General features: G+C 44.5%; 1 protein-coding gene across 3 annotated transcripts in view; it reads left to right on the top strand.

Annotated features, from left to right (window-relative positions):
- The window catches only part of papolg (poly(A) polymerase gamma), a 45,204-nt gene extending 26,139 nt beyond the window's left edge, over window positions 1–19,065 (top strand). Inside the window, exons 16-23 of one of the 3 annotated variants that reach the window (XM_072507807.1) lie at window positions 888–997; window positions 14,426–14,547; window positions 14,632–14,811; window positions 14,918–15,035; window positions 15,116–15,333; window positions 16,618–16,707; window positions 17,628–17,684; window positions 17,916–19,065. In XM_072507807.1, the coding sequence (XP_072363908.1) occupies window positions 888–997; window positions 14,426–14,547; window positions 14,632–14,811; window positions 14,918–15,035; window positions 15,116–15,333; window positions 16,618–16,707; window positions 17,628–17,684; window positions 17,916–18,014 (994 nt within the window). In that variant the 3' untranslated portion in view covers window positions 18,015–19,065. Of the gene's footprint in view, window positions 1–887; window positions 998–14,425; window positions 14,548–14,631; window positions 14,812–14,917; window positions 15,036–15,115; window positions 15,334–16,617; window positions 16,708–17,627; window positions 17,895–17,915 lie in introns of those variants that run through there. The other 2 variants (XM_072507808.1, XM_072507805.1) reach the window with 2 other exon arrangements.
- The last annotated feature ends 325 nt before the right edge of the window (window positions 19,066–19,390 follow it).

Genomic DNA, 19,390 nt, shown 5'->3' with positions numbered 1-19,390 from the left:
GCTCATGGGGAGCTGGCTAGATTCTCCCATGTTGGAGAAGGTCATTATCTGGCACTTGCATGGTGGAAATGTTACTTGCCACTTATCAGCCCAAACCCGAGCGTTGTCTTGGTCTTGATGCATATGAGCATGGACTGCTTCGATATCTGAGGAGCTGTGAGTGGTGCTAAAGATTGTGCTGTTATCAATGAACATCTCCCCCCCCCGATTGAGGGAAGGTCATTGATGAAGCAGCTGAAGATTGTTGGGCCTATGGCACTAGCCTGAGGAACTCTTGCAGTAGAAAGATAAGACAAAATGGCTTTTGGATACTAATTGCAAGCATCATTGGTAAATATCACACCAAAGATAGACTCTGTTGAGAAGCAAGCACACCCATTTTGTGATGGCTTTTAAATCCTTTTTCATAATGGCATTATTACAAAGCACTCTCATATGAGTATTATACAATATTTATCATGTGGAAAGGGGTCTTCAAATAAAGATGTTTGAGAATCACTGTTGTGACCCACAGGCAATGGACCAAGAGCTGGAAAGTTGGGTTAGTCTGCACACACATGATTGGCAAATGGCTGCTTCTGTGCTGTTAATATTTTTTTTTCTTTGTGTAAACTCTTCAGTCTGATTGGTTGTTTAGCCTCTAGAGGACATTACTGTTGCTGAATTCCATGAGCTGATGCCAGAATGAAATTAACACCTTCAAAGGTGAAAATTGCACCACTGATACCGCTGAATCAAGGTTTTTTTCAAATTGAGTGACAAATGTTGTCATTTTGCATCTGATTGCAAAATCTGCCCCAAATATCTTGCCTTTTAAACATAGTGACATAACAGCATCAATAATTAAGTACCTTCTGAAAAGTTTTTTTTCCCCCCCCATTCTTTAGGGATGATTATGTTACCATCTGGTTTATTGGAATCATTTTTAAGAAAGTGGAAAATGCAGAAAGTGTAAACATTGATCTGACGCAAGATATTCAATTATTCACTGATACAGGTAAAAAGGTTATTCGTTAATTTGATATACTCACTAGTGTCTTTGGTTTTATATGTGAACTAGTATTTAGTTCTAAAGTTCTTGGGACTTACTAGGACGAGCAAATATCTTATAATTAGCAGATAGATTTGTGGTACTCATGCAAAAATAGGGTGCATGGACTAATTTTGACATTTTCTAAAAATTGCAGCTTGAATTCATATGACTTCTTTGTACTTTCTGACTCAAATTCTTGGTGTCTTTATAGTTCAACTCTTGAAATTTGCACAATGCTATCCACGCTATCTCCAGAAACTATATTATTTGATATACTATAAATTGTGTACCTTGTGTTGCCCTAATATGTATTTTATTTTATTTTCATGTACTTAATGATCTGTTGAGCTGCTCGCAGAAAAATAAGTTTCACTGCACCTCGGTACACATGACAATAAACAAATCCAATCCTTTCTCTCCAAGAACTAACGTAATGCTCTCAATGTCGACATTTTTATCATCTGTATAAGGAAAATACTTAATCTGTTTTGCAGCACACTGGTGGTTAGTAGCTCCCATGTCAACCTACTATTTTAATACTACACAAATTATGTTGTGGAAAAAGATACTGTTCAAAAATGTCTTTAACTGAAACAAATCTAGAAACACAGAATTCCTACAGTGCAGAAGGAGCCATTCAGCCCATCAGGTCTGCACCGACCCTCTGAAAGAGCACTCTACCTAGGCCCACTCCCCCGCCCTATCCCCGTAACCCCACCTAATCTGCACATCTTTGGGCACTCGGGCAATTTAACATGACCAATACACCTAACCTGTTATTGGTCGAAATGCTATGTTCTGGGTCACTTTGCTGGGAAAGGATTTGAATTTCTTCCTCTAACATTCGCTTTCTAGTTTTATCTTGAAGTGAGTGGCATTTCTTTTTCCTTCATACTCTGATTTTCATTTCTGATTTACATCTTGTATGATAGTCTTTGCTGTGAAAACTGGTTTTAAAAAGTGAAGCAGATCCCAATTTAGATCTAAATTGAAGGTGCTTTGCATCACTGTTAGACCCCTAAATAGTTATGCAATGTACCTTAATTTTAGACCTGGTAATTTCTCCTATGGAAGTAAATTTCCACCCAGGAAGCTGCACTGAAACGGAAAGACACAGTACCTTATAGCTGTAGCAGGCAATCTCGTATGAAGGTAAAATAAATTGTTTAAATGTGGGCAAGGAGACTGGGCTTCTTCAATGTCGGTCCGATGTACAATTATGTACTGCATCAGGGGATAATGGGAGGATCAGTAACCATGTTAAATCCTGCAGGCTTGCTAAACAGAACAGTTTAAGGTCTAGTCTGTGAAATGACCAGATTCTGAGAAAATAGAGTATGGCGTTTCAGGAAACCAGGTAAGTGGTTGGTGAATATTTTGCTTGTTTATCATTTAAGAATTGGTATAATTTATTGGTAACTAAGATTTTTAGTAGTATGTTTTTTATAGTAGCGGCATCGGTAAAGCTTTTTTGGGGTAATAGGGTTTATTTTTTAAAAATTTAGTTTAGAGTACCCAATTCATTTTATCCAATTAAGGGGCAATTAGCATGGCCAATCCACCTACACTGCACATCTTTGGATTGTGGGGGCGAAACCCACACAAATACGGGGAGAATGTGCAAACTCCACACAGACAGTGACCCAGAGCCGGGATCGAACCTGGGACCTTGGTGCCGTGAGGCAGCAATGCTAACCACTGCACCACCAATGCTGCCTGTAATAGGGTTTATTAAAATGAATTTAAAAAATAATTAAAACAGTTGTATAAATGGCTCAATTGTAGAAAAACAACATTTTACGTAACCCTTGAGTAACTAGTAGGAGAAGATGATTGGTGAGTCAAGTTTACTTTACTTTCTAGTCTCCAGTTTATAGTAAATATCCCAAACATCTAACGGTTGATGTGGATAGGGCAGGGAAGTGGGCCTAGTTCGGCTGCTCTTTCAGAAAGTTGGTGTAGACTTGATGGGCCAAATGGCCGCCTCCTGCAGGGTAGGGGGGGGGGGTCAATGAGTAAGCGTAAGGTCTGGCAGGGTAGCGCAGCCTGTGGCGTGGGAATTGTGGACACTTCATGTGCCCTAGACGAGCACAAAGTGTCACTGGGTGCAGAAACATCAGCTCCAGGTTTTGGAACTAGGGCAGCAGCTGGAGTCACTGGTGTTTCCTCAACACTAAGGGCCATGTGGCTAGCATGTTTACGGAACGATCACAGCACATGTTAGGAGCATGCAGGCAGAAAGGGAACGTGTGACCACCAGAACGTCTAGTAGGATCTAGCAGGTAATGTAGGAGTCCTGAATCTATCTCCCTCTAACCAGTTTTCCTATTTTGGAAACCAGTGAAAGTGATGTTTCCTCAAGTGCAGTAAGAGCCATTTTCAGGGCACTACAGGTGACTCAGCTGCATAGGCGGAAGAAAACTGGAAGAGGAATAGTGGTAGGAATTTGATAGTCAGGGGAATAGCCAGGTGTTTCTGCAGCTGCAGATGTGAATCCAGGATGGTACATTCCCTGCCAGGACCAAGGAAGGGCTGAGGACATTCTTTAGGGTGAACAGCCAGAGGTGATGGTTCACATTGGTACCATCATCGTGGGTAGAAAGAGTCATGTGTTCCTGAAGGCAGATTTTAGGAAGCTAGGTAAGACATTAAAAAGCCAGACCTCCGACGTAGTAATCTCCGGATTACAGTGTCATATGCTAGTGAGCATAGAAATAGAACGTTTGAGATGGTGTAGGGGTTCAGGTTCTGGGATGAGGTGAATGGTTTGGTTTTGAACCTCCATGGTCCAAGACTAATATCCTTGCTGGGAGGTTTGCTTGGTGCAGTTGGGAAGGGTTTAAACTAGTTTGACAGGGGAATGGAAACCTGAGGGTAGACTTGAGGCAAATTGAAAATGGCCATTTAAGACAGAGAACCAGTGAACGTGTTTGGAGGCGGAGAAAGCAAAAGCTAGACAATAGAGTTTGGTCATGCTCAAGGGTATATACTTGGGTACTTGCATTACCCTTGCATTACAAGGGTAATTCAGATGAGCAGAGGGCACAGACTGAAGTGTGGCAGTATGATATCTGTTACAAAATCATGGCTTAAAGATGGACAGGAATGGCAGCTCAACATTCCTTATTACAGGGTTTTCAGACGAGAGAGGGGATAAAAAGAGACGGGGGTGGTAATTATGGTAAGAGAATAAACTACAGCTGTATGGTGGGATGATGTGTTAGAAGAGTCAACATTGAGGCTATATGGATTGAGCTTCGGAACAAAAAAGGGTAGTCACATTACTGGGAGTGTACTATAGACCACAAACGGTCAGAGGGAGGTAGAAGAGAAAATATGCCTTCCGAGAAGTGCAAAAGCAATGGGGCAGCAATAGTAGGGAATTTAACTGGAATCATTTTAGTATGAAAGGAATGGAGGGAACAGAGTTCTTCAGATACATTCAGGAGAAGCTTTGGCCAGTATGAAGCAAGCCCAGCGAGGGGGGGGTACAGCTCTGGACTTAGTTTTAGGAAATGAAGCTGGGCAGCTGGAAAGAGTGACAGTGGGAAAGCATTTTGGTGGTAGTGATCATAATGGGTAGCACAGTGATTAGCACTGTTGCTTCACAGCACCAGTGTCCCAGGTTTGGTTCCTGGCTTGGGTCGCTGTGCGGAGGGAGTCTGCACGTTCTCCCTGTGCCTGCGTGGGTTTCCTCCGGGTGCTCCAGTTTCCTCCTACAAATCCCGAAAGACGTGCTGTTAGATGAATTGGACATTCTAAATTCTCTCTCCGTGTACTCAAACAGGTGCTGGAATGTGGCAACTAGGGGCTTTTCACCGTAACTTCATTGCAGTGTTAATGTAAGCCTATTTGTGACACAGATTATTAATTCAGTTTTAACGTAATTATGGAAAAGGGCAAGGATACAACAGGAGAGTTCTAAATTGGAGCTAAACCAATTTTACTAACCCGAGGAATGATTTAATAAAAGTGGACTGGAACCAGGTACTTGAAGGTAAATCCGTGTCCGAGCAGTGGGAGACATTCAAAGGTTCAAGGGTTTAGTGTGGACATGTTCCCTCAAAGAAACATGGGTGGGTGGGACATCCAAATCTAGAGCCCCCTATTTCCAAGTTAGGGTGGCTTGAAGGGGAGCATCACTGCATTTGGGCATGTCTGTCTTTGCAAAAGATGGGGACAATGGAGACATTGTATTTAAGGAGGGGAAGTGTGAAGTATAGAATGTGATAAACACTGTGGAAGTGTTAAGGGGATTAGTATCCTTGAGTTAATAAATCATCAGGGTCGCTTGAAATGGGACACAGACTCTTAACAGAAGAAGCTTGGCTGGAAATACCATCATTTTCCATTCCTCACTGAATGCAGGTGTGGTGCCAGGGCATTTGTTTAAAAAGGGAACATTGGGTAGACTGAATAATTAAACGGCAGTCAGTCTGAACTCGGGTGGTGGGTACATTATTGGAATCAATTGAGAGGCGTAGGATAAACTGCTGCTTCGCAAGACACTGATTAATCAAGGGCAGTCACCTTAAAATTAAGGGAAGGTCGTGTCTCATAAATTTGATTGAATTTTTTGAGGAAGTAACCAGGAGGATTAGAGTACATTTTTATTTTATTATTCGTTCATGGGACGCGAGTCGCAGGCTGTGCCAGCATTTATTGCCCATCCCTAATTTCCCTTGAGCGGGCAGTTAAAAGTCAACCACATTGCTGTGGGTCTGGAGTCATGTGTAGGCCAGACCAGATGAGGATGGCAGATTTCCTTCCCTCAAGGACATTAGTGAACCAGGTGGGTTTGTATGACAATCGACAATGGTTGATGTGGCCTGCATGGATTTTAGCAACATTTTTGACGATCTCACATGGCAGACTGGTTTTAAAAAAAAAAATAAAAAAAAAATGAAAGCCCATGGGATCCAAGAGAATGTAGCAAGCTGGAACAAAATTGGCTCAGTGGCAGAAAACAGAGTAATTGGTGATGGGTGTTTTTGTGACTGGAAGGCTGTTTCTACTGGGGTTCTGCAGGGCTCACTGAGTCCACTGCTTTTTGTGGTGTATATAGTAATGGTTTGGACATAAATGTAGGGGGAATAATCAAGAAGTTTCGAATAATCAAGAAGTTTGCCAATTTACACAACTTCCTGCAGTGTGCATCTATCCTCACGCAGCAGGCAACTTATCAATGGATGATCAGGTAGGCAGAAATGAAATTCAAGAGAAATGTGAGGCGATGGGGAAGCAGACTAGGCAAGGGAATACACAATAAATGGGACGATACTGAGAGGTGTAGAGGAACTGAGAACTTTGGGTGAATACCACAGATCCCTGAATATAGCAGGACCAGTCAATAAGGTGGTTTAAGAAGGCATGTGGAATCCTTTCATTTATTGGCAGAGACATGCAGAGAGGTTTTATTGGCCGAGACAGAGAATATAAGAGCAGTGAGGTTGTGCTGGAACTATATAAAACATTGATTCGGCCACAGCGTAAGTACTGTGTGCAGTTCTGGTCACTTTACTACAGAAAAAATGCAATTGCATTAGAGAGGGTACAAGGGAGATTTGAGAATGTTGCCAGGATGGGAAAATTGCAGCTGTGAAGAAAGATTGGGTAGGTTGAAGTTGTTCTCCTCGGAACAGAAGAGGCTGAGGGGAAATTTGATTGAGATGTACAAAATTGAGGGGCCAAGATAAAATGGATGGGAAGGACCTATTTCCTTGATATCTATGCCCCTTCATCACTGACCACTCTGCTGAAGTGACTGTAGAAGGATCAGGGGGGCGATGAGAATTATTTTTTTTACTAAGTGGGATCTGGAACTCACCGCCTGAAAGGGTAGTAGAGGCAGAAACCCACAACTCATTTAAAAGATGTGAGAAAATGCACCCGAGGTGCAGTCGCTGCAGGGTTTTGGACCAAATGCTTGAAAGTGGGATTAGGCTGGATGGCTCATCTTCCTGCCGATGCAAACGTGATGGGCCAAGTAGCCTCTTTCTGTGCAGTAAACCTTAGTAAGCATTGTGCTAATCTCTTGCTTTCATGTCATATCACTAACCTAGAACAGATAGAGTGCTTAATCTTTTCAAAGTTCCCAGCAGTGGTTAACAGCATAACTCTAATTGGGAGTTAAAGTTGATCAACTTGATAGCTTGCATCACCTAACTTGCGCAAAAGTTTAGCTAATATGACTAATATTGAAAGGATAGAAAGTTTAAGATATAATATTTGTACTCTGGAGGAGCAAGAATTGATTGGCCACAATAAAAATCATTTTGAATAAAAAGCTGTGTCTGAGGAATTCACGGGTGGATCAAAATATCCCCACACAATGCTACCAGCAAGCTATTGCACCACATTTTCATAGAACCTCAGACTCCTACAGTGCAAATTGCTTAATTTAGCACTGCTGCCTCACAGCGCCAGGGACCTGGGTTCAATTCTGGCTTTGGGTGACTGTCTGTGTCGATTTTGCACTGTCACCCTGTGTCTGTGTGGGTTTCCTCCAAGTGCTCTGTTTTCCCCCCACAGTCCAAAGATGTGCAATTTGGGTGGATTGGCCCTTAGTTTCCAAAATTGTGAAGATTAGGAGTATTGTTAAAGCAGTAGCTTTAAAGTGGAATCTGATCAAATTTTGAAAAACAATACCGCAGATGCTGGAAATCTCATACATTGGGAAGAAACACAAACTGCGTGATTGCTTTGGAGCACACCTCCATTCCGTCTGTAAGCATAAGCCCAAGCTTCCAATGGAGCCTGTCATTTTAATTCATCACCTTGCTCTCACACTGACAGTTCTGTCCTTGGCCTGCTACTATGTACCAGTTAAACTCAACGCAGACTTTCAATTAGACCTCCTCTTTCAATTAGACTATTTATATTCTTGCGGACTTGATATTCAATTTAACAATTTCAGACAAGTAAATTTTGTCCCATTGTGTTTCCTTTTCTTTACATGGTTTTTCTCTTATTTTTGCTTTCCGATCTGGCACACCCGCTCAAGGTCCAACTCTTTTTGTTTTTTATGCTTGCGTAGCATGGCAATAGCTAGTTCTGCGTTAAACGTTCCAATGCAAGATGTATAGCCGGAGCCCATAGACAGAATTTGCTTAATTTAGCACTGCTGCCTCACCGCTTCAGGGACCTGGGTTCAATTCTGGCCTTGGGTGACTGTCTGTCTGTGTGGAGTTTGCAATTTCACCCTGTGCCTGCGTGGGTATCGTCTAATTGCTCCGGTTTCCTCCCACAGTCCAAAGATGTGCACGTTGGGTGGATTGGCCATGCTAAATTGCCCCTTAGTTTCCAAAATATTGTAGGTTAGGTGGCGTGAGGATCTGGTGATAGTGGGGGAGTGGGCCTTTGTGCTCTTTGAGAGGATCATACAGACCTGATGGGCCAAATGGCCGCCTCCTGCACTAGGAGTCTGTGGTTCTATGAAATATCAGTAACTTTTTTTAAAATGTTTTTTTTCAATAATTTTTACAAACCACTATATAATGAAATGAAAAATGAAAATCGCTTATTGTCACAAGTAGGCTTCAAATGAAGTTACTGTGAAAAGCCCCGAGTCGCCGCATTCCTGCGCCTGTTTTTTGGGGAGGCTGTTAAGGGAATTGAACCATGCTGCTGGCCTGCCTTGGTCTGCTTTCAAAGCCAGCGATTTAGCCCTGTGCTAAACCACCCCAGTGCAAAGAGAACAAAACAATATGCCAACAAAAACAACTTGACCCTATTAACAATTTAACAAACCAAACAAGGTGGCGCATTTGCCCCTGACAACCCCTCTGGATTGCTGCTGCTGACCTCCATTTAGCGTTCTGTGAGAAAGTCAAGGAACGGTTGCCACTGCCTGGAGAACCCCTGCAAGGCCACTCACAAGGCAAACTTCATCTTCTCCAACCTGAGAAACCCCGCCATGTCACTGACCCAAGCCTCTACGCTTGGGGGCATTGCGTCCTTCCACATTAACGAGAGCCTTCTCCGGGCTACCTCCCTCCACATTAACAAGAGCCTTCTCCCGGCTACCAAGGAGGCAAAGGCTAGAACTCCGGCCTCTTTCGACTCCTGCACTCCCGGATCATTCGATACCCCAAATATCGCTATCCCCCAGCTAAGTTTTACCCGAGTGTCCAAGACCTTGGACATGGCCTTTGCAAAGCCTTTCCAAAATTCCGTAAGTGCCGGGCATGTCCAAAATATATGGGCATGGTTCGCTGGGCTCCCTGAACATCTCACACACCTGTCCTCTACCCCAAAGAACTTACTCATTCTTGCCCCTGTCATTTGCGCCTGGTGCACCACTTTAAACTGAATCAGGCTCAGCCTGGCACAAGATGAGGAGGAATTGACTCTGCCCAGGGCGTCAGCCCACAGGCCCTCATCCAGCTCCTCCTCCCACTTGCCCTTCAGCTCTTCCACCGATGCCTCCTGCAGCTCCTGGTATATGTCCGATACTTTGCCATCCCCCACCCATACGCCCGAGACCACCCTGTCCTGTATCATCCGGGCAGATAGCAGTGGGAATTCCCCCACCTGCTTTTTCACAAACGCCCAAACCTGCTGCGCTCCAAAAACAGTCTCTTAACCTGCGGGGTCTTATTTGCCCACACAAATCCCGTAATACTCATATTTACCTGCTTGAAAAAGGACTTGGGGATGAGAATGGGCAGGCACTGGAAGACGAACAAGAACCTCGGGAGGACCGTCATCTTTACGGACTGCACATTGCCCGCCAGGGAGAGTGGAGAATGGCAGCATGTCCCACCTCCTAAAGTCCCCCTCCATCTGATCCACCAGCTGCGCTAAATTGAGCTTGTGCAAGACCCCCCAGCTCTTAGCCACCTGGATGCCCAAGTACCGAAAGCTCCTCTCCACCATCTTGAGCGGTAGCTCTCCCAACCTCTTTTCCTGGCCCCTCTCCTGCACCACAAAAACCTCGCTGTTTCCCACATTTAGCTTGTATCCTGAAGTCTCCAAAATCCCTAAGTATCCGCATGACCTCCCCCATCCCCTCCACTGGATCCGCAATATACAGAAGCAGGTCATCCGCATAGAGTGAAACACTGCTCCCCACCCACACCTCCCAAACCAACCCCCTCCAGTTTCTGGACTCCCTCAACGCCCTGGCCCGCGGTTCAATCGCCAGGGCAAACAGCAGAGGGGACGAGGGGCACACCTGCCTCGTTCCACGATATAAATCTAAAGTACCCTGACCGCCGCCGGTTCGCCGAAACACTCGCTACGGGGGCCTGATGCAACAATTTGACTCACCCTATGAATTCCTCCCCAAACCCAAATCTACCTAACACCTCCCACAGGTACTCCCGCTCCACCCGGTCAAAGGCTTTCTCCGCGTCCATTGCCGCTACCACTTCTGCGTCCCCACCCTCCGAGGGCATCATGATCACATTCAGAAGTCTCCGCACATTCGTATTCAGCTGCCTGCCCTTCACAAACCCCGTCTGATCCTCATTAATCACTCCCAGGACACAGTCCTCAATTCTAGTGGCCAAGATCTTGGCCAGTAGCTTGGCATCCACATTAAGGAACAAAATCGGCCTATAGGAGCCGCATTGCAGCGAGTCCTTATCACGCTTGAAGATAAGCGAGATCGGAGCCTGCGACATCGTCGGGGGAAGGATTCCCTTTTCCTTAGCCTCGTTAAAAGTTCTCAACAGCAACGGGCCAAACAGCTCCGAGAATTTCCCATAGAGCTCTACGGGAAACCCATCCGGCCCCGGGGCCTTGCCCGCCTGCATACTCCCCAACCCCTTAATTTGTTCCTCCATCTCAATCGGGGCCCCCAATCCCTCTACCCGCCCTTCCTCCACCTTTGGAAACCTCAGTTGGTCCAGGAACTGCCTCATCCCCTCCCCTCCCTCCGGGGGTTCTGACTCTTATAATTTACCAAAAAAGTCCTTAAAGACCTCGTTTATCTTAGCTGAGGTCAGCACCATGTTCTCTCTTTCTTCCCCCCCCCCCCCCCCCCCCCCCCCCCCAAACTCTAATTCCCCCAATCTCCCTAGCCGCCTCCCTCTTCCGCAGCTGATGCGCCAGCATCCGACTTGCCTTCTCCCCATACTCCTACACTGCTCCCTGTACCTTCCTCAACTGGGCCTCAGCCTTCCCCGTGGTTAGCAAGTCAAACTCCGTTTGAAGGCTCCGGCGCTTCTTCAACAACCCCTCCTCGGGGGATTCCGCATATCTCCTATCCACCCTCTGTATCTCCCTCTCCCTCTTCTCCCTGTGGGCCCTGATTGAGATTAGCTCCCCCCTGACCACTGCCTTCAGCGCCTCCCAGACCGCACTCACCGAAAACTCCCCATTATCATTGGCCTCCACATATCTTTGGATACACCTCTGGACCCGCCCACAGACCTCCTCTTCCGCCAGTAGTCCCACGTCCATTCGCCACAGCGGGCGTTGGCCCCTCCTCCCCCATCCCCAGCTCCACACAGTGCGGGGCATGGTCCGAGATCGCAATGGCCGAGTACTCTGCCCCCTCCACTCTCCGAATTAGCGCCCTGCTTACCACGAAAAAATCTATCCGCGAGTAAGCCTTATGTATATGGGAGAAGAAGGAAAACTCCTTCACCCTTGGCCTGGCACCCCCCGCAAATCTGGTCCAAGAACTACCCTCAGGACCTTGGCCGCTGCCGGCCTCTTACCCGACCTAGACGAATCCAATGTCGGGTCCAGGACCGTATTAAAGTCTCCCCCCCCCCCCCCCCCCCCCCAATTACCAAACGACATGACTCCAGATCCGGAATCCAACTCCGCATCCGCCTCATGAACCCTGCATCATCCCAGTTCGGAGCATACTCATTCACTAACACTACCCGGGCCCCCTGCAGCCTGCCACTCACCATAACGCAACGACCCCCCTTATCTGCCACAATACCCACCACCTCAAATGCCACCTGCTTACTCACCAAGATTGCGGACCCCCCCCCCCCCCCCCGCCCTCTTCACATCCAGCCCTGAGTGAAAAAACTGTCCCACCCATCCCTTCCTCAGCCTGGTTTGATCCACTATCTTCAGGTGTGTTTCCTGTACCATGGCTACGTCTGCCTTTAGCCCTTTTAAGTGCGAAAACACCCAGGCCCTCTTGACTGGCCCATTCAGGCGCCCCTCGTTCCACGTGGTCAGCCAGATCGGGGGGCTCTCTCTCCTCTCTTTCTCCCCACCATCTCCTTTTTTAGGCCAGACCACGTGCCTGCGCGTCCCACACTCTCCAGGCGGAGGCTCCCCGCCCCGACTCTCCCTCTTACCATCAGTCCCCCTCAGTCAGCACAGCAGCCACCCCCCCCCCCCCCCCACCCCCACCCCCACCCCCATTGCACTCCCGTAAGTCAGCTGACTCATGCTGTCTCTCTTTTCCCCCACACACCGTATAAACCAATGCGGACATCGAACACCGTACCGCCCCCTGCTTCAGGTACTACCCCCCCCCCCCCCCCCCACCATTTTGCGGGAAAACCCGCGCTCTCCTTGGCCGACCCCACCCCCCCTGTGATGCAGCTCCTCTCAACTGCGACTTCACCCAAATCCCTGAGGGCCCCGGGCCACAAAGACCCAAGAAAACGCGGGAGAAACACCGCCCCATCCCCCTCCCCAACAACCCCCATAACATACTGCAATCCATTAACTCTAGTCCACTTCTCTTCATTCTTGATGAAAATCCACGCCTCATCCGGCATATCAAAATAATGGTATGTGACCCACAGCCTCACCGGCTGTAGCAGCCCAAACCTCACCCCCTTCCCGTGGAGGACCGTCTTGGCCTGATTGAATCCTGCACGCTTCTTGGCCAGCTCTGCACTCCAGTCCTGATAAATCCGGATCTCTGTGTTCTCCCACCTGCTGGTCCGCTCCTTCTTCGCCCATCGCAGGACATACTCCCTGTCGGTGAAGCGGTGGGACCTTACCACCATAGCCCTTGGCGGCTCGTTCGCCCTCTGTCTCTTTGCCAGGACTCTGTGCACCCCATCCAGCTCCATGGGCCTCGGGAAGGCCCCCGCGCCCATCAGCGTACTCCGCATCGTGGTCACATACACCCCAGCATCCGACCCCTCTGCGCCTTCAGGGAGACCCAGAATCCGCATGTTCTGCCTCCTCGACCTATTCTCCAGGTCCTCCAGCTTCTGCCATTTTTTGTGCAGCCCCTCGTGCGCTTCCACTCTGACCGCCAGGCCCAGAATCTCGTCCTCATTATCAGAGGCCTTCTGCTGCACCTCCTTAATCGCCGTCCCCTGCATCTTCTGGGTCTCCACCAGCCTTTCAATCAACACCACCTTGGGGGCCAACATCTCCGCCTTCAAGTCAGCAAAGCAGCTTCTTTAAAAACTCCTGCTGCTCCCGGGACCACTGGGCCCACGCTGCCTGATCCCCGCCCGCCGCCATCTTGTTTTTTCACGCCCGTTCTCCTCTCTTCTCTAAAGCCACTTTTTTGACCGCTCCACTCCATACAGTGCTGGGGGACCCTCACGGTTTCCTTCCCACACCGGGAATCGTCGTCAAATGCCACTGGAGCTCCTTCTAAGGGCCCAAAAGTCAGTTATCGGCGGGAGCTGCCGACTGTGCGACCTACGAAGGCATAGCCACAACCGGAAGTGAGTCGAAATATCAGTAACTAGGCAGATGTAGTGCAATAGCTTGCGGATAGCATTCTGTGTGGATATTTTGAATTGGTCCTGATTTTAAAGTGCAACATTTGCTCTTGGCCTAGCATAAGAGCAGGAAGATTTGACTTGCCCAACAGTGAACATTGCATTACTGTTGTAGATTGTCTATATGTCTCCAATGTTAGGAAAGGTGTATTTTGAAATGGAATGGTACTCTTTTTCAGTTATCGTTGAATGGAAAACAGAAATGGAATGCAGAGGAACAGAGAAATTATTTATTAAAAATATTGTCACTGGTGTTTCACTTGCTATAAAAGAATGCATCCCCAAATTCAGCATGAGGAATACCATTGATTAATACATTTGTTTGGCGAGGGGAATACAGGGTGCCAATTTGAACATCGCTTTGTAACGGCTTTGAATGTAAATTTGCCCAGGACTGCCTGGAATTATTAGACTTGAAACATTAACACCGTTTCTCTCTCCACAGATGCTGCCAGACCTGCTGAGTTTGTTTCCACAACTTTGTTTTTATTTCTGGAATTAGACTCTTTTCCATTTTGTAGTACGAGACCAGATTGCACGTTAATCACCAAAACACGACTCTGGACAGTTATACTTAAATTGCAATACACTACTAGAATTTCTTTCAAAGTAAAATCACTATACTGGATTCTAACCATACTGTTAGTTTAGGTATTTTATCATTAAACTCTACAAATCACCTCTTTTTGCGCTTGCCTGGAAACAATTCTGGTTTATATTGCAGTATACAGACAAGCAAACAACATTAACATGCTGAAGGAGAAAATGAGAATTGAAGCTACGCATGTCAAAAAGAAGCAGCTCCATCAGTATTTGCCGGCTGAAATCCTGCAGAAAAGAAAGAAGGTAAACATGAAGCACTGCATTGAACTTATTCAGTATTTTACCTTTGATTGCATTTTTTAAAGTCTCATTCTGTTTCTTTTTCAGCAAAGCATACCTGATGTTAATCGGAACTCTTCTGGGAATGGTGGTAATCTAAATCGCACTTCTTTGGAAGGAAGTCCTTTGGACAGTTCGAGGGATACTGATGTTGGCACTCCTCTTGGTTCTCCACTGTTACAAAAATCTTCCACGTCAAATATCATGGGAATAGAGGACTTGCAAAAGTATGTAAAACATAATGTGGAATATGTTGATATTCTGTGTTATAACTTTGTGATTGTAAGTTAATTAAATGTAAGTCTTCAATGACTTTCCATTTTTCTTTACTCGGAACAGTATTTCACCTGGAAATGTACAACTTTCAGATGTAACAAAACTAATGCCAAGTGAGGGTGCTTCTTCAGAAATGCTGCTTGGCCAAGCAAAGTCTAGACCTGTTATTAGTGCAAGTATGTCAACCTCTCTTAACTGATTTGCAAGACTGCATGTTGTGACTTCACCGATGTTAATTGTGAACTTTTCCTTGCAGAGAATGATCTGATTTCCATGGCAAATCCCACACCTCAAGCACTGTGTACCATTCCCACTGTTGTTGGGCGTAGTGTAATTCCTCGTTTGACTTCTCCATGTAACCAGCCACTACCAAATGGGACCAAGCTAACTCCTAGCCCAAACAGCTCTTCATCGAAAAGACCTCATTCACCTACTTTGGAAGAATCACCAAAACGGCTGAAAGACCTCCCATTGGTAAATACCAACAAGGTTTCGTTTTTAAGCAGAAACTAACTTGTGGTTAGTCATCGTTTATTTGCCTTTCGATTAAATTGATTTAATTTACTACCAACTTTTAGCATCTGCATGGAGGAATGTTTTTACAAATCAATAGAATTGTCAAAATTGCTGTGACCTCTGTCGCTTCCCTTCCTCATTCTCCACATTTGGGGTTTACCAGTCATTTTATGTTTTTCTATTGACTGCTTGCTACAAACTTTAAATAGACATCACACTAAGTGCTCTTAAATGATTTATGTTGAGCACCACATTAGAAGAACTGTGGTTTATAGCTACCAAATTGACACTTAAGTTAGAGATGGCAGCTGCTTTTAATAAAGAGCATTGGTCTTTCAAACCATGCAAAGTAACTTGCTGCTTGGGGGGAAATTCTTAAGTGCTAGTGATTCATGCATTTGGGGCAGTAATTGTGCATAATGGATATAAATGCAATTTATAAACACATGGTAGGTGAGTGTCATTTAAGCATTTTTTTTAAAAATCCTCATCACGTGTCCATGCTGGAAAGGCTGTATTTATTGCCCAAGCCTATTTCCTTCAGGCACTTGACAGCCTTGTTTGAACTGCTGTGGCACAAATGCTCTTGTAATGCTGACGATGAAGGAATTCTAGGACCCAGTGACTGGAGGAATAGTGATGCATGTCTAGGTTAACATAGTCTCTCACTTTGAGGTGATGTTCCATGACATTGCTGCTCTAGTCCTTCTCCGTCAAAAAATAATTTCAGGTGAGGGCTTCGTGTAGTCAAAGTAAGCTCGATATGTTGCTGAAGTGCATTCTGTAGATAGTCTTCAGTGCAACCACAGTGATGAAGAGAGTGGATATTAAACCTGAGGTATTGAGCTGTGTTTGCATCCAAGTGGTGTATGTTCTATTGCACTCCAGCCTGAGCCTCATTGATTGCAAAGCAGTCTCCATTGTTAAAAATCAAATCCTTACTTGGTAGAGATTGTAGTACCAAACAGAAGCTTCATGGAGGCTACGTTATTTTCTTTGTAATGTGCATATTGCAAGAATATTTTTCTTCTGCAATGATAGGATGACGTTCACCTTCAACAATATTTTCTTTTCAAAACAAAATTGGAGGCATGCCCTTCCAAGAGCCACAGTTGGTATTAGCACTGTCTGGCTTTTTAAATGTTGCATATTTCAATCTAGCTCTAGATTAAATTTAAATATTTATTGCATTAATAATATTCCGGAATGTTGTTTCAATGTACTTCTTTCCTGTCCTTCCAGATGTGCGCCATTGAGCCAGAAGATTCTGCTTCTAAGCAACCTTATTCATCAAATGAAGAGGATGGACAGAAACCTCAGAAAGATGGACAGGTAGTGGTAACTACAGCTGAAGGTTGACGAGGGTGTTCATCGTGACTGTGGGTGTTCATTTCTTACTAGTTAAAAGGGACTATTCACTTGCATCTAAGACTGCACAGTTTTTCCCTTAAACTGGTGAACCTGTCAGTAAATATCAGTTCAGTATTTTATAGTTCTCTACACAACTGTAAAGTCCCCTCCCCAGCTTATTACTCGGAGCTTATTATTCAGTCCAATGTTTGTTAACAGTTAATTTTAATTCGTTGAATGAATTTAAATATATATTTAATGTCCTGCCTGTGTAGAATATTCCTGAAGACACTGTTGGCAAGAGCTATGGTGCAGTGTTTGTGTCCATTCACAATACACGGTAGCTATAGAAATGGTTGTCTTCTGCATGAAAGTTTGCAAGATGTTGCTCTTGTAATCTTGCTTTATATGCTGCATTTTACAGTCTGTACCATAATGTTCTAGACTACATAATTTATTGTGCAAGATATAAAGAACAATCATGTTGCAGCTTTATATTTAATTTTAGTGTTAGTACTAATGTATCAGCAAGAATTAAGTGACATTTATGTACACATTTTTCTGTTGCTGCTCTCTTCCCCTATAGGGAAATGTTTGTTGTAGTTCAGCATTTAACCTGTTGTCACAGCTGACATCAATCTGAGTGATACAGCAAATAGCTGGAATACCTTGGATTCATCTGTGGATATTCAGCTCCCTTACAATGTCTGGTTCAATTTTTTGCCATTTCAAGTAATAGTGTCAGGACACTGAAAGTAGTAAATTTGTTTTAAAACAATCAAAGTGGATGGAAACAAAGTTAATGAAATTTACATGTTTTATGTAGTGGGGGGGGGGGGGGGGTTCACCTATCTGAAATTTGTTTTGCTTCAATTGATTAAATTGTTGTCTGTATGTAACAGGACAACCACGGAGAAGTGAAATCCATGCCCATTCCTACAATTGATACAAGATCACAGGTACTACCCATTAAATCTCTTTTTTCACAGGAAACGATGATTCTACGAGTTAATGTCTGCACTCAAAACTTTCTGAAGATTCTTTTAAGGGAGCTAGAATGATTTTCACTCTTAAGTTTTTATAAAAAAAAAAAAAAAAAAAAACCTCTTATACTTCTAGAACTCACCTTTAACAAGTGCAATTTAACATGCTTCTTTCTGTCCTTGTTTTGGTGCTGCTTTTTTTTACAGAGACTACCTAGCAAGGAGCTTCCAGATGCATCTTCTCCAGTCCCCACGAGTAGCATACGTGTCATAAAAAATTCCATCAGACTAACCCTTAATCGGTAGCAACTCTATCTTGTCAGGTAAATGTAATTTGTAATTCTTAAACCATTCAAGCATGTCAGTTGTGTTTTATTGAAACTTACCCTGCCGTGAAAAGTGGAGCACTCCAATGTAATTGTTACCCTGACTTGGTGTTGAAGCCAGGAGGTGGGTTGGACAAATCTACTCCACTACACGTTTTTCAGACCAGATGCTAGAAATACCAGAAGTATGTTTTGGTTTACACTTCAAAAGTATATATGTACTGGTGACTGACTCTGCTGGCTAACCAATATCCATAAACCTGAGGCCTTTTTTTTAGAAAATGAGAGAGGAGAAAATTGAAGCCTTAAATGGATGGAATAGCTTCTGGCCTTGTAGATCAACCAGTGTCCCTGGACACACATTTGTCTCTTTTCCCTGAATTATGCATTATCTGTGTAAATACTTGTGAACAGCCTTTTATTGAAAGAAAAATCAGCATTGCATTGACCGTTCTTTTCTGAAGGCTGATATGTAATTTTAATAATTGTAAAATAACAAAAAAAACTTGTCCTGTGATGTATTTTTATGTTTAAACCCCCCCCCCCCCTCCCCCCCCCCCCCCCCACCCACCCACCACCACCATTGTTTTGTGTATATAACAAAAAAACAAAAAATCTGTAGTCTATTTTAGTAATTGGTATAGGGATTGAGGTTAAAAATTGCATCACTATTCAGGAAAGCATTTACAGGCAATTGTTTTTGATTATTTCTAATGGCCAATGACAAGTCTGTTGATTTTTCTAGAGTGTGTGTTTGTGCGTGTGTGTGTGTGTGTGTGTGTGTGTGTGTGTGTATGTATGTGTATATAGCACTGCATATAAATGTCTACAAAGCAGAATGAAAAGTATATTAATTGCCTAAAAATGTCTGTTTTTCTGCTGTAACTTCATTGCCACTGTGATTTACATTTTCCAGTGCATTCAGTTGATTGTTTTGTAGGCCTAAAATCCATATGTATTTGAAAGAATATTTTTGTATTTACTGTATATAAGAAAAAACTTAAAGAGTAAAAAAAATCTTTAAAATCTGAGTATGTGTCTTGTGTATTACAAAACTTAGTCAAACTGAGCTTGCTGTGGAGAGTTAAACCTCCGATTTAGATGGTTAAAATTTGAATCCATATCTCCACTGACGTTCTCTCTGGTTTGTATGATCCCGGTTTTGGAATCTGGAAGGTTGCTGTCGCTAAACAAGCATCCAACACAGACCAATGAGAAACTGGACTTTAATATGCACTCAGAAGAGACACATGTAGCAGGATTTGCCAAGAGCTGGCTCAAGAATGCAGATATTTGACTTCCGGATCTGAATTAAAACACTGTGTATAGATATGTAAAGAACTGCACTTAACAAGT

This window comes from Scyliorhinus torazame, chromosome 1, assembly GCF_047496885.1.
Source record: "Scyliorhinus torazame isolate Kashiwa2021f chromosome 1, sScyTor2.1, whole genome shotgun sequence".
Classification (NCBI taxonomy): Eukaryota; Metazoa; Chordata; class Chondrichthyes; order Carcharhiniformes; family Scyliorhinidae; genus Scyliorhinus; species Scyliorhinus torazame.
Note: the sequence above shows the minus strand (reverse complement) of the source record. Positions and strands in the feature narration are given on the sequence as shown.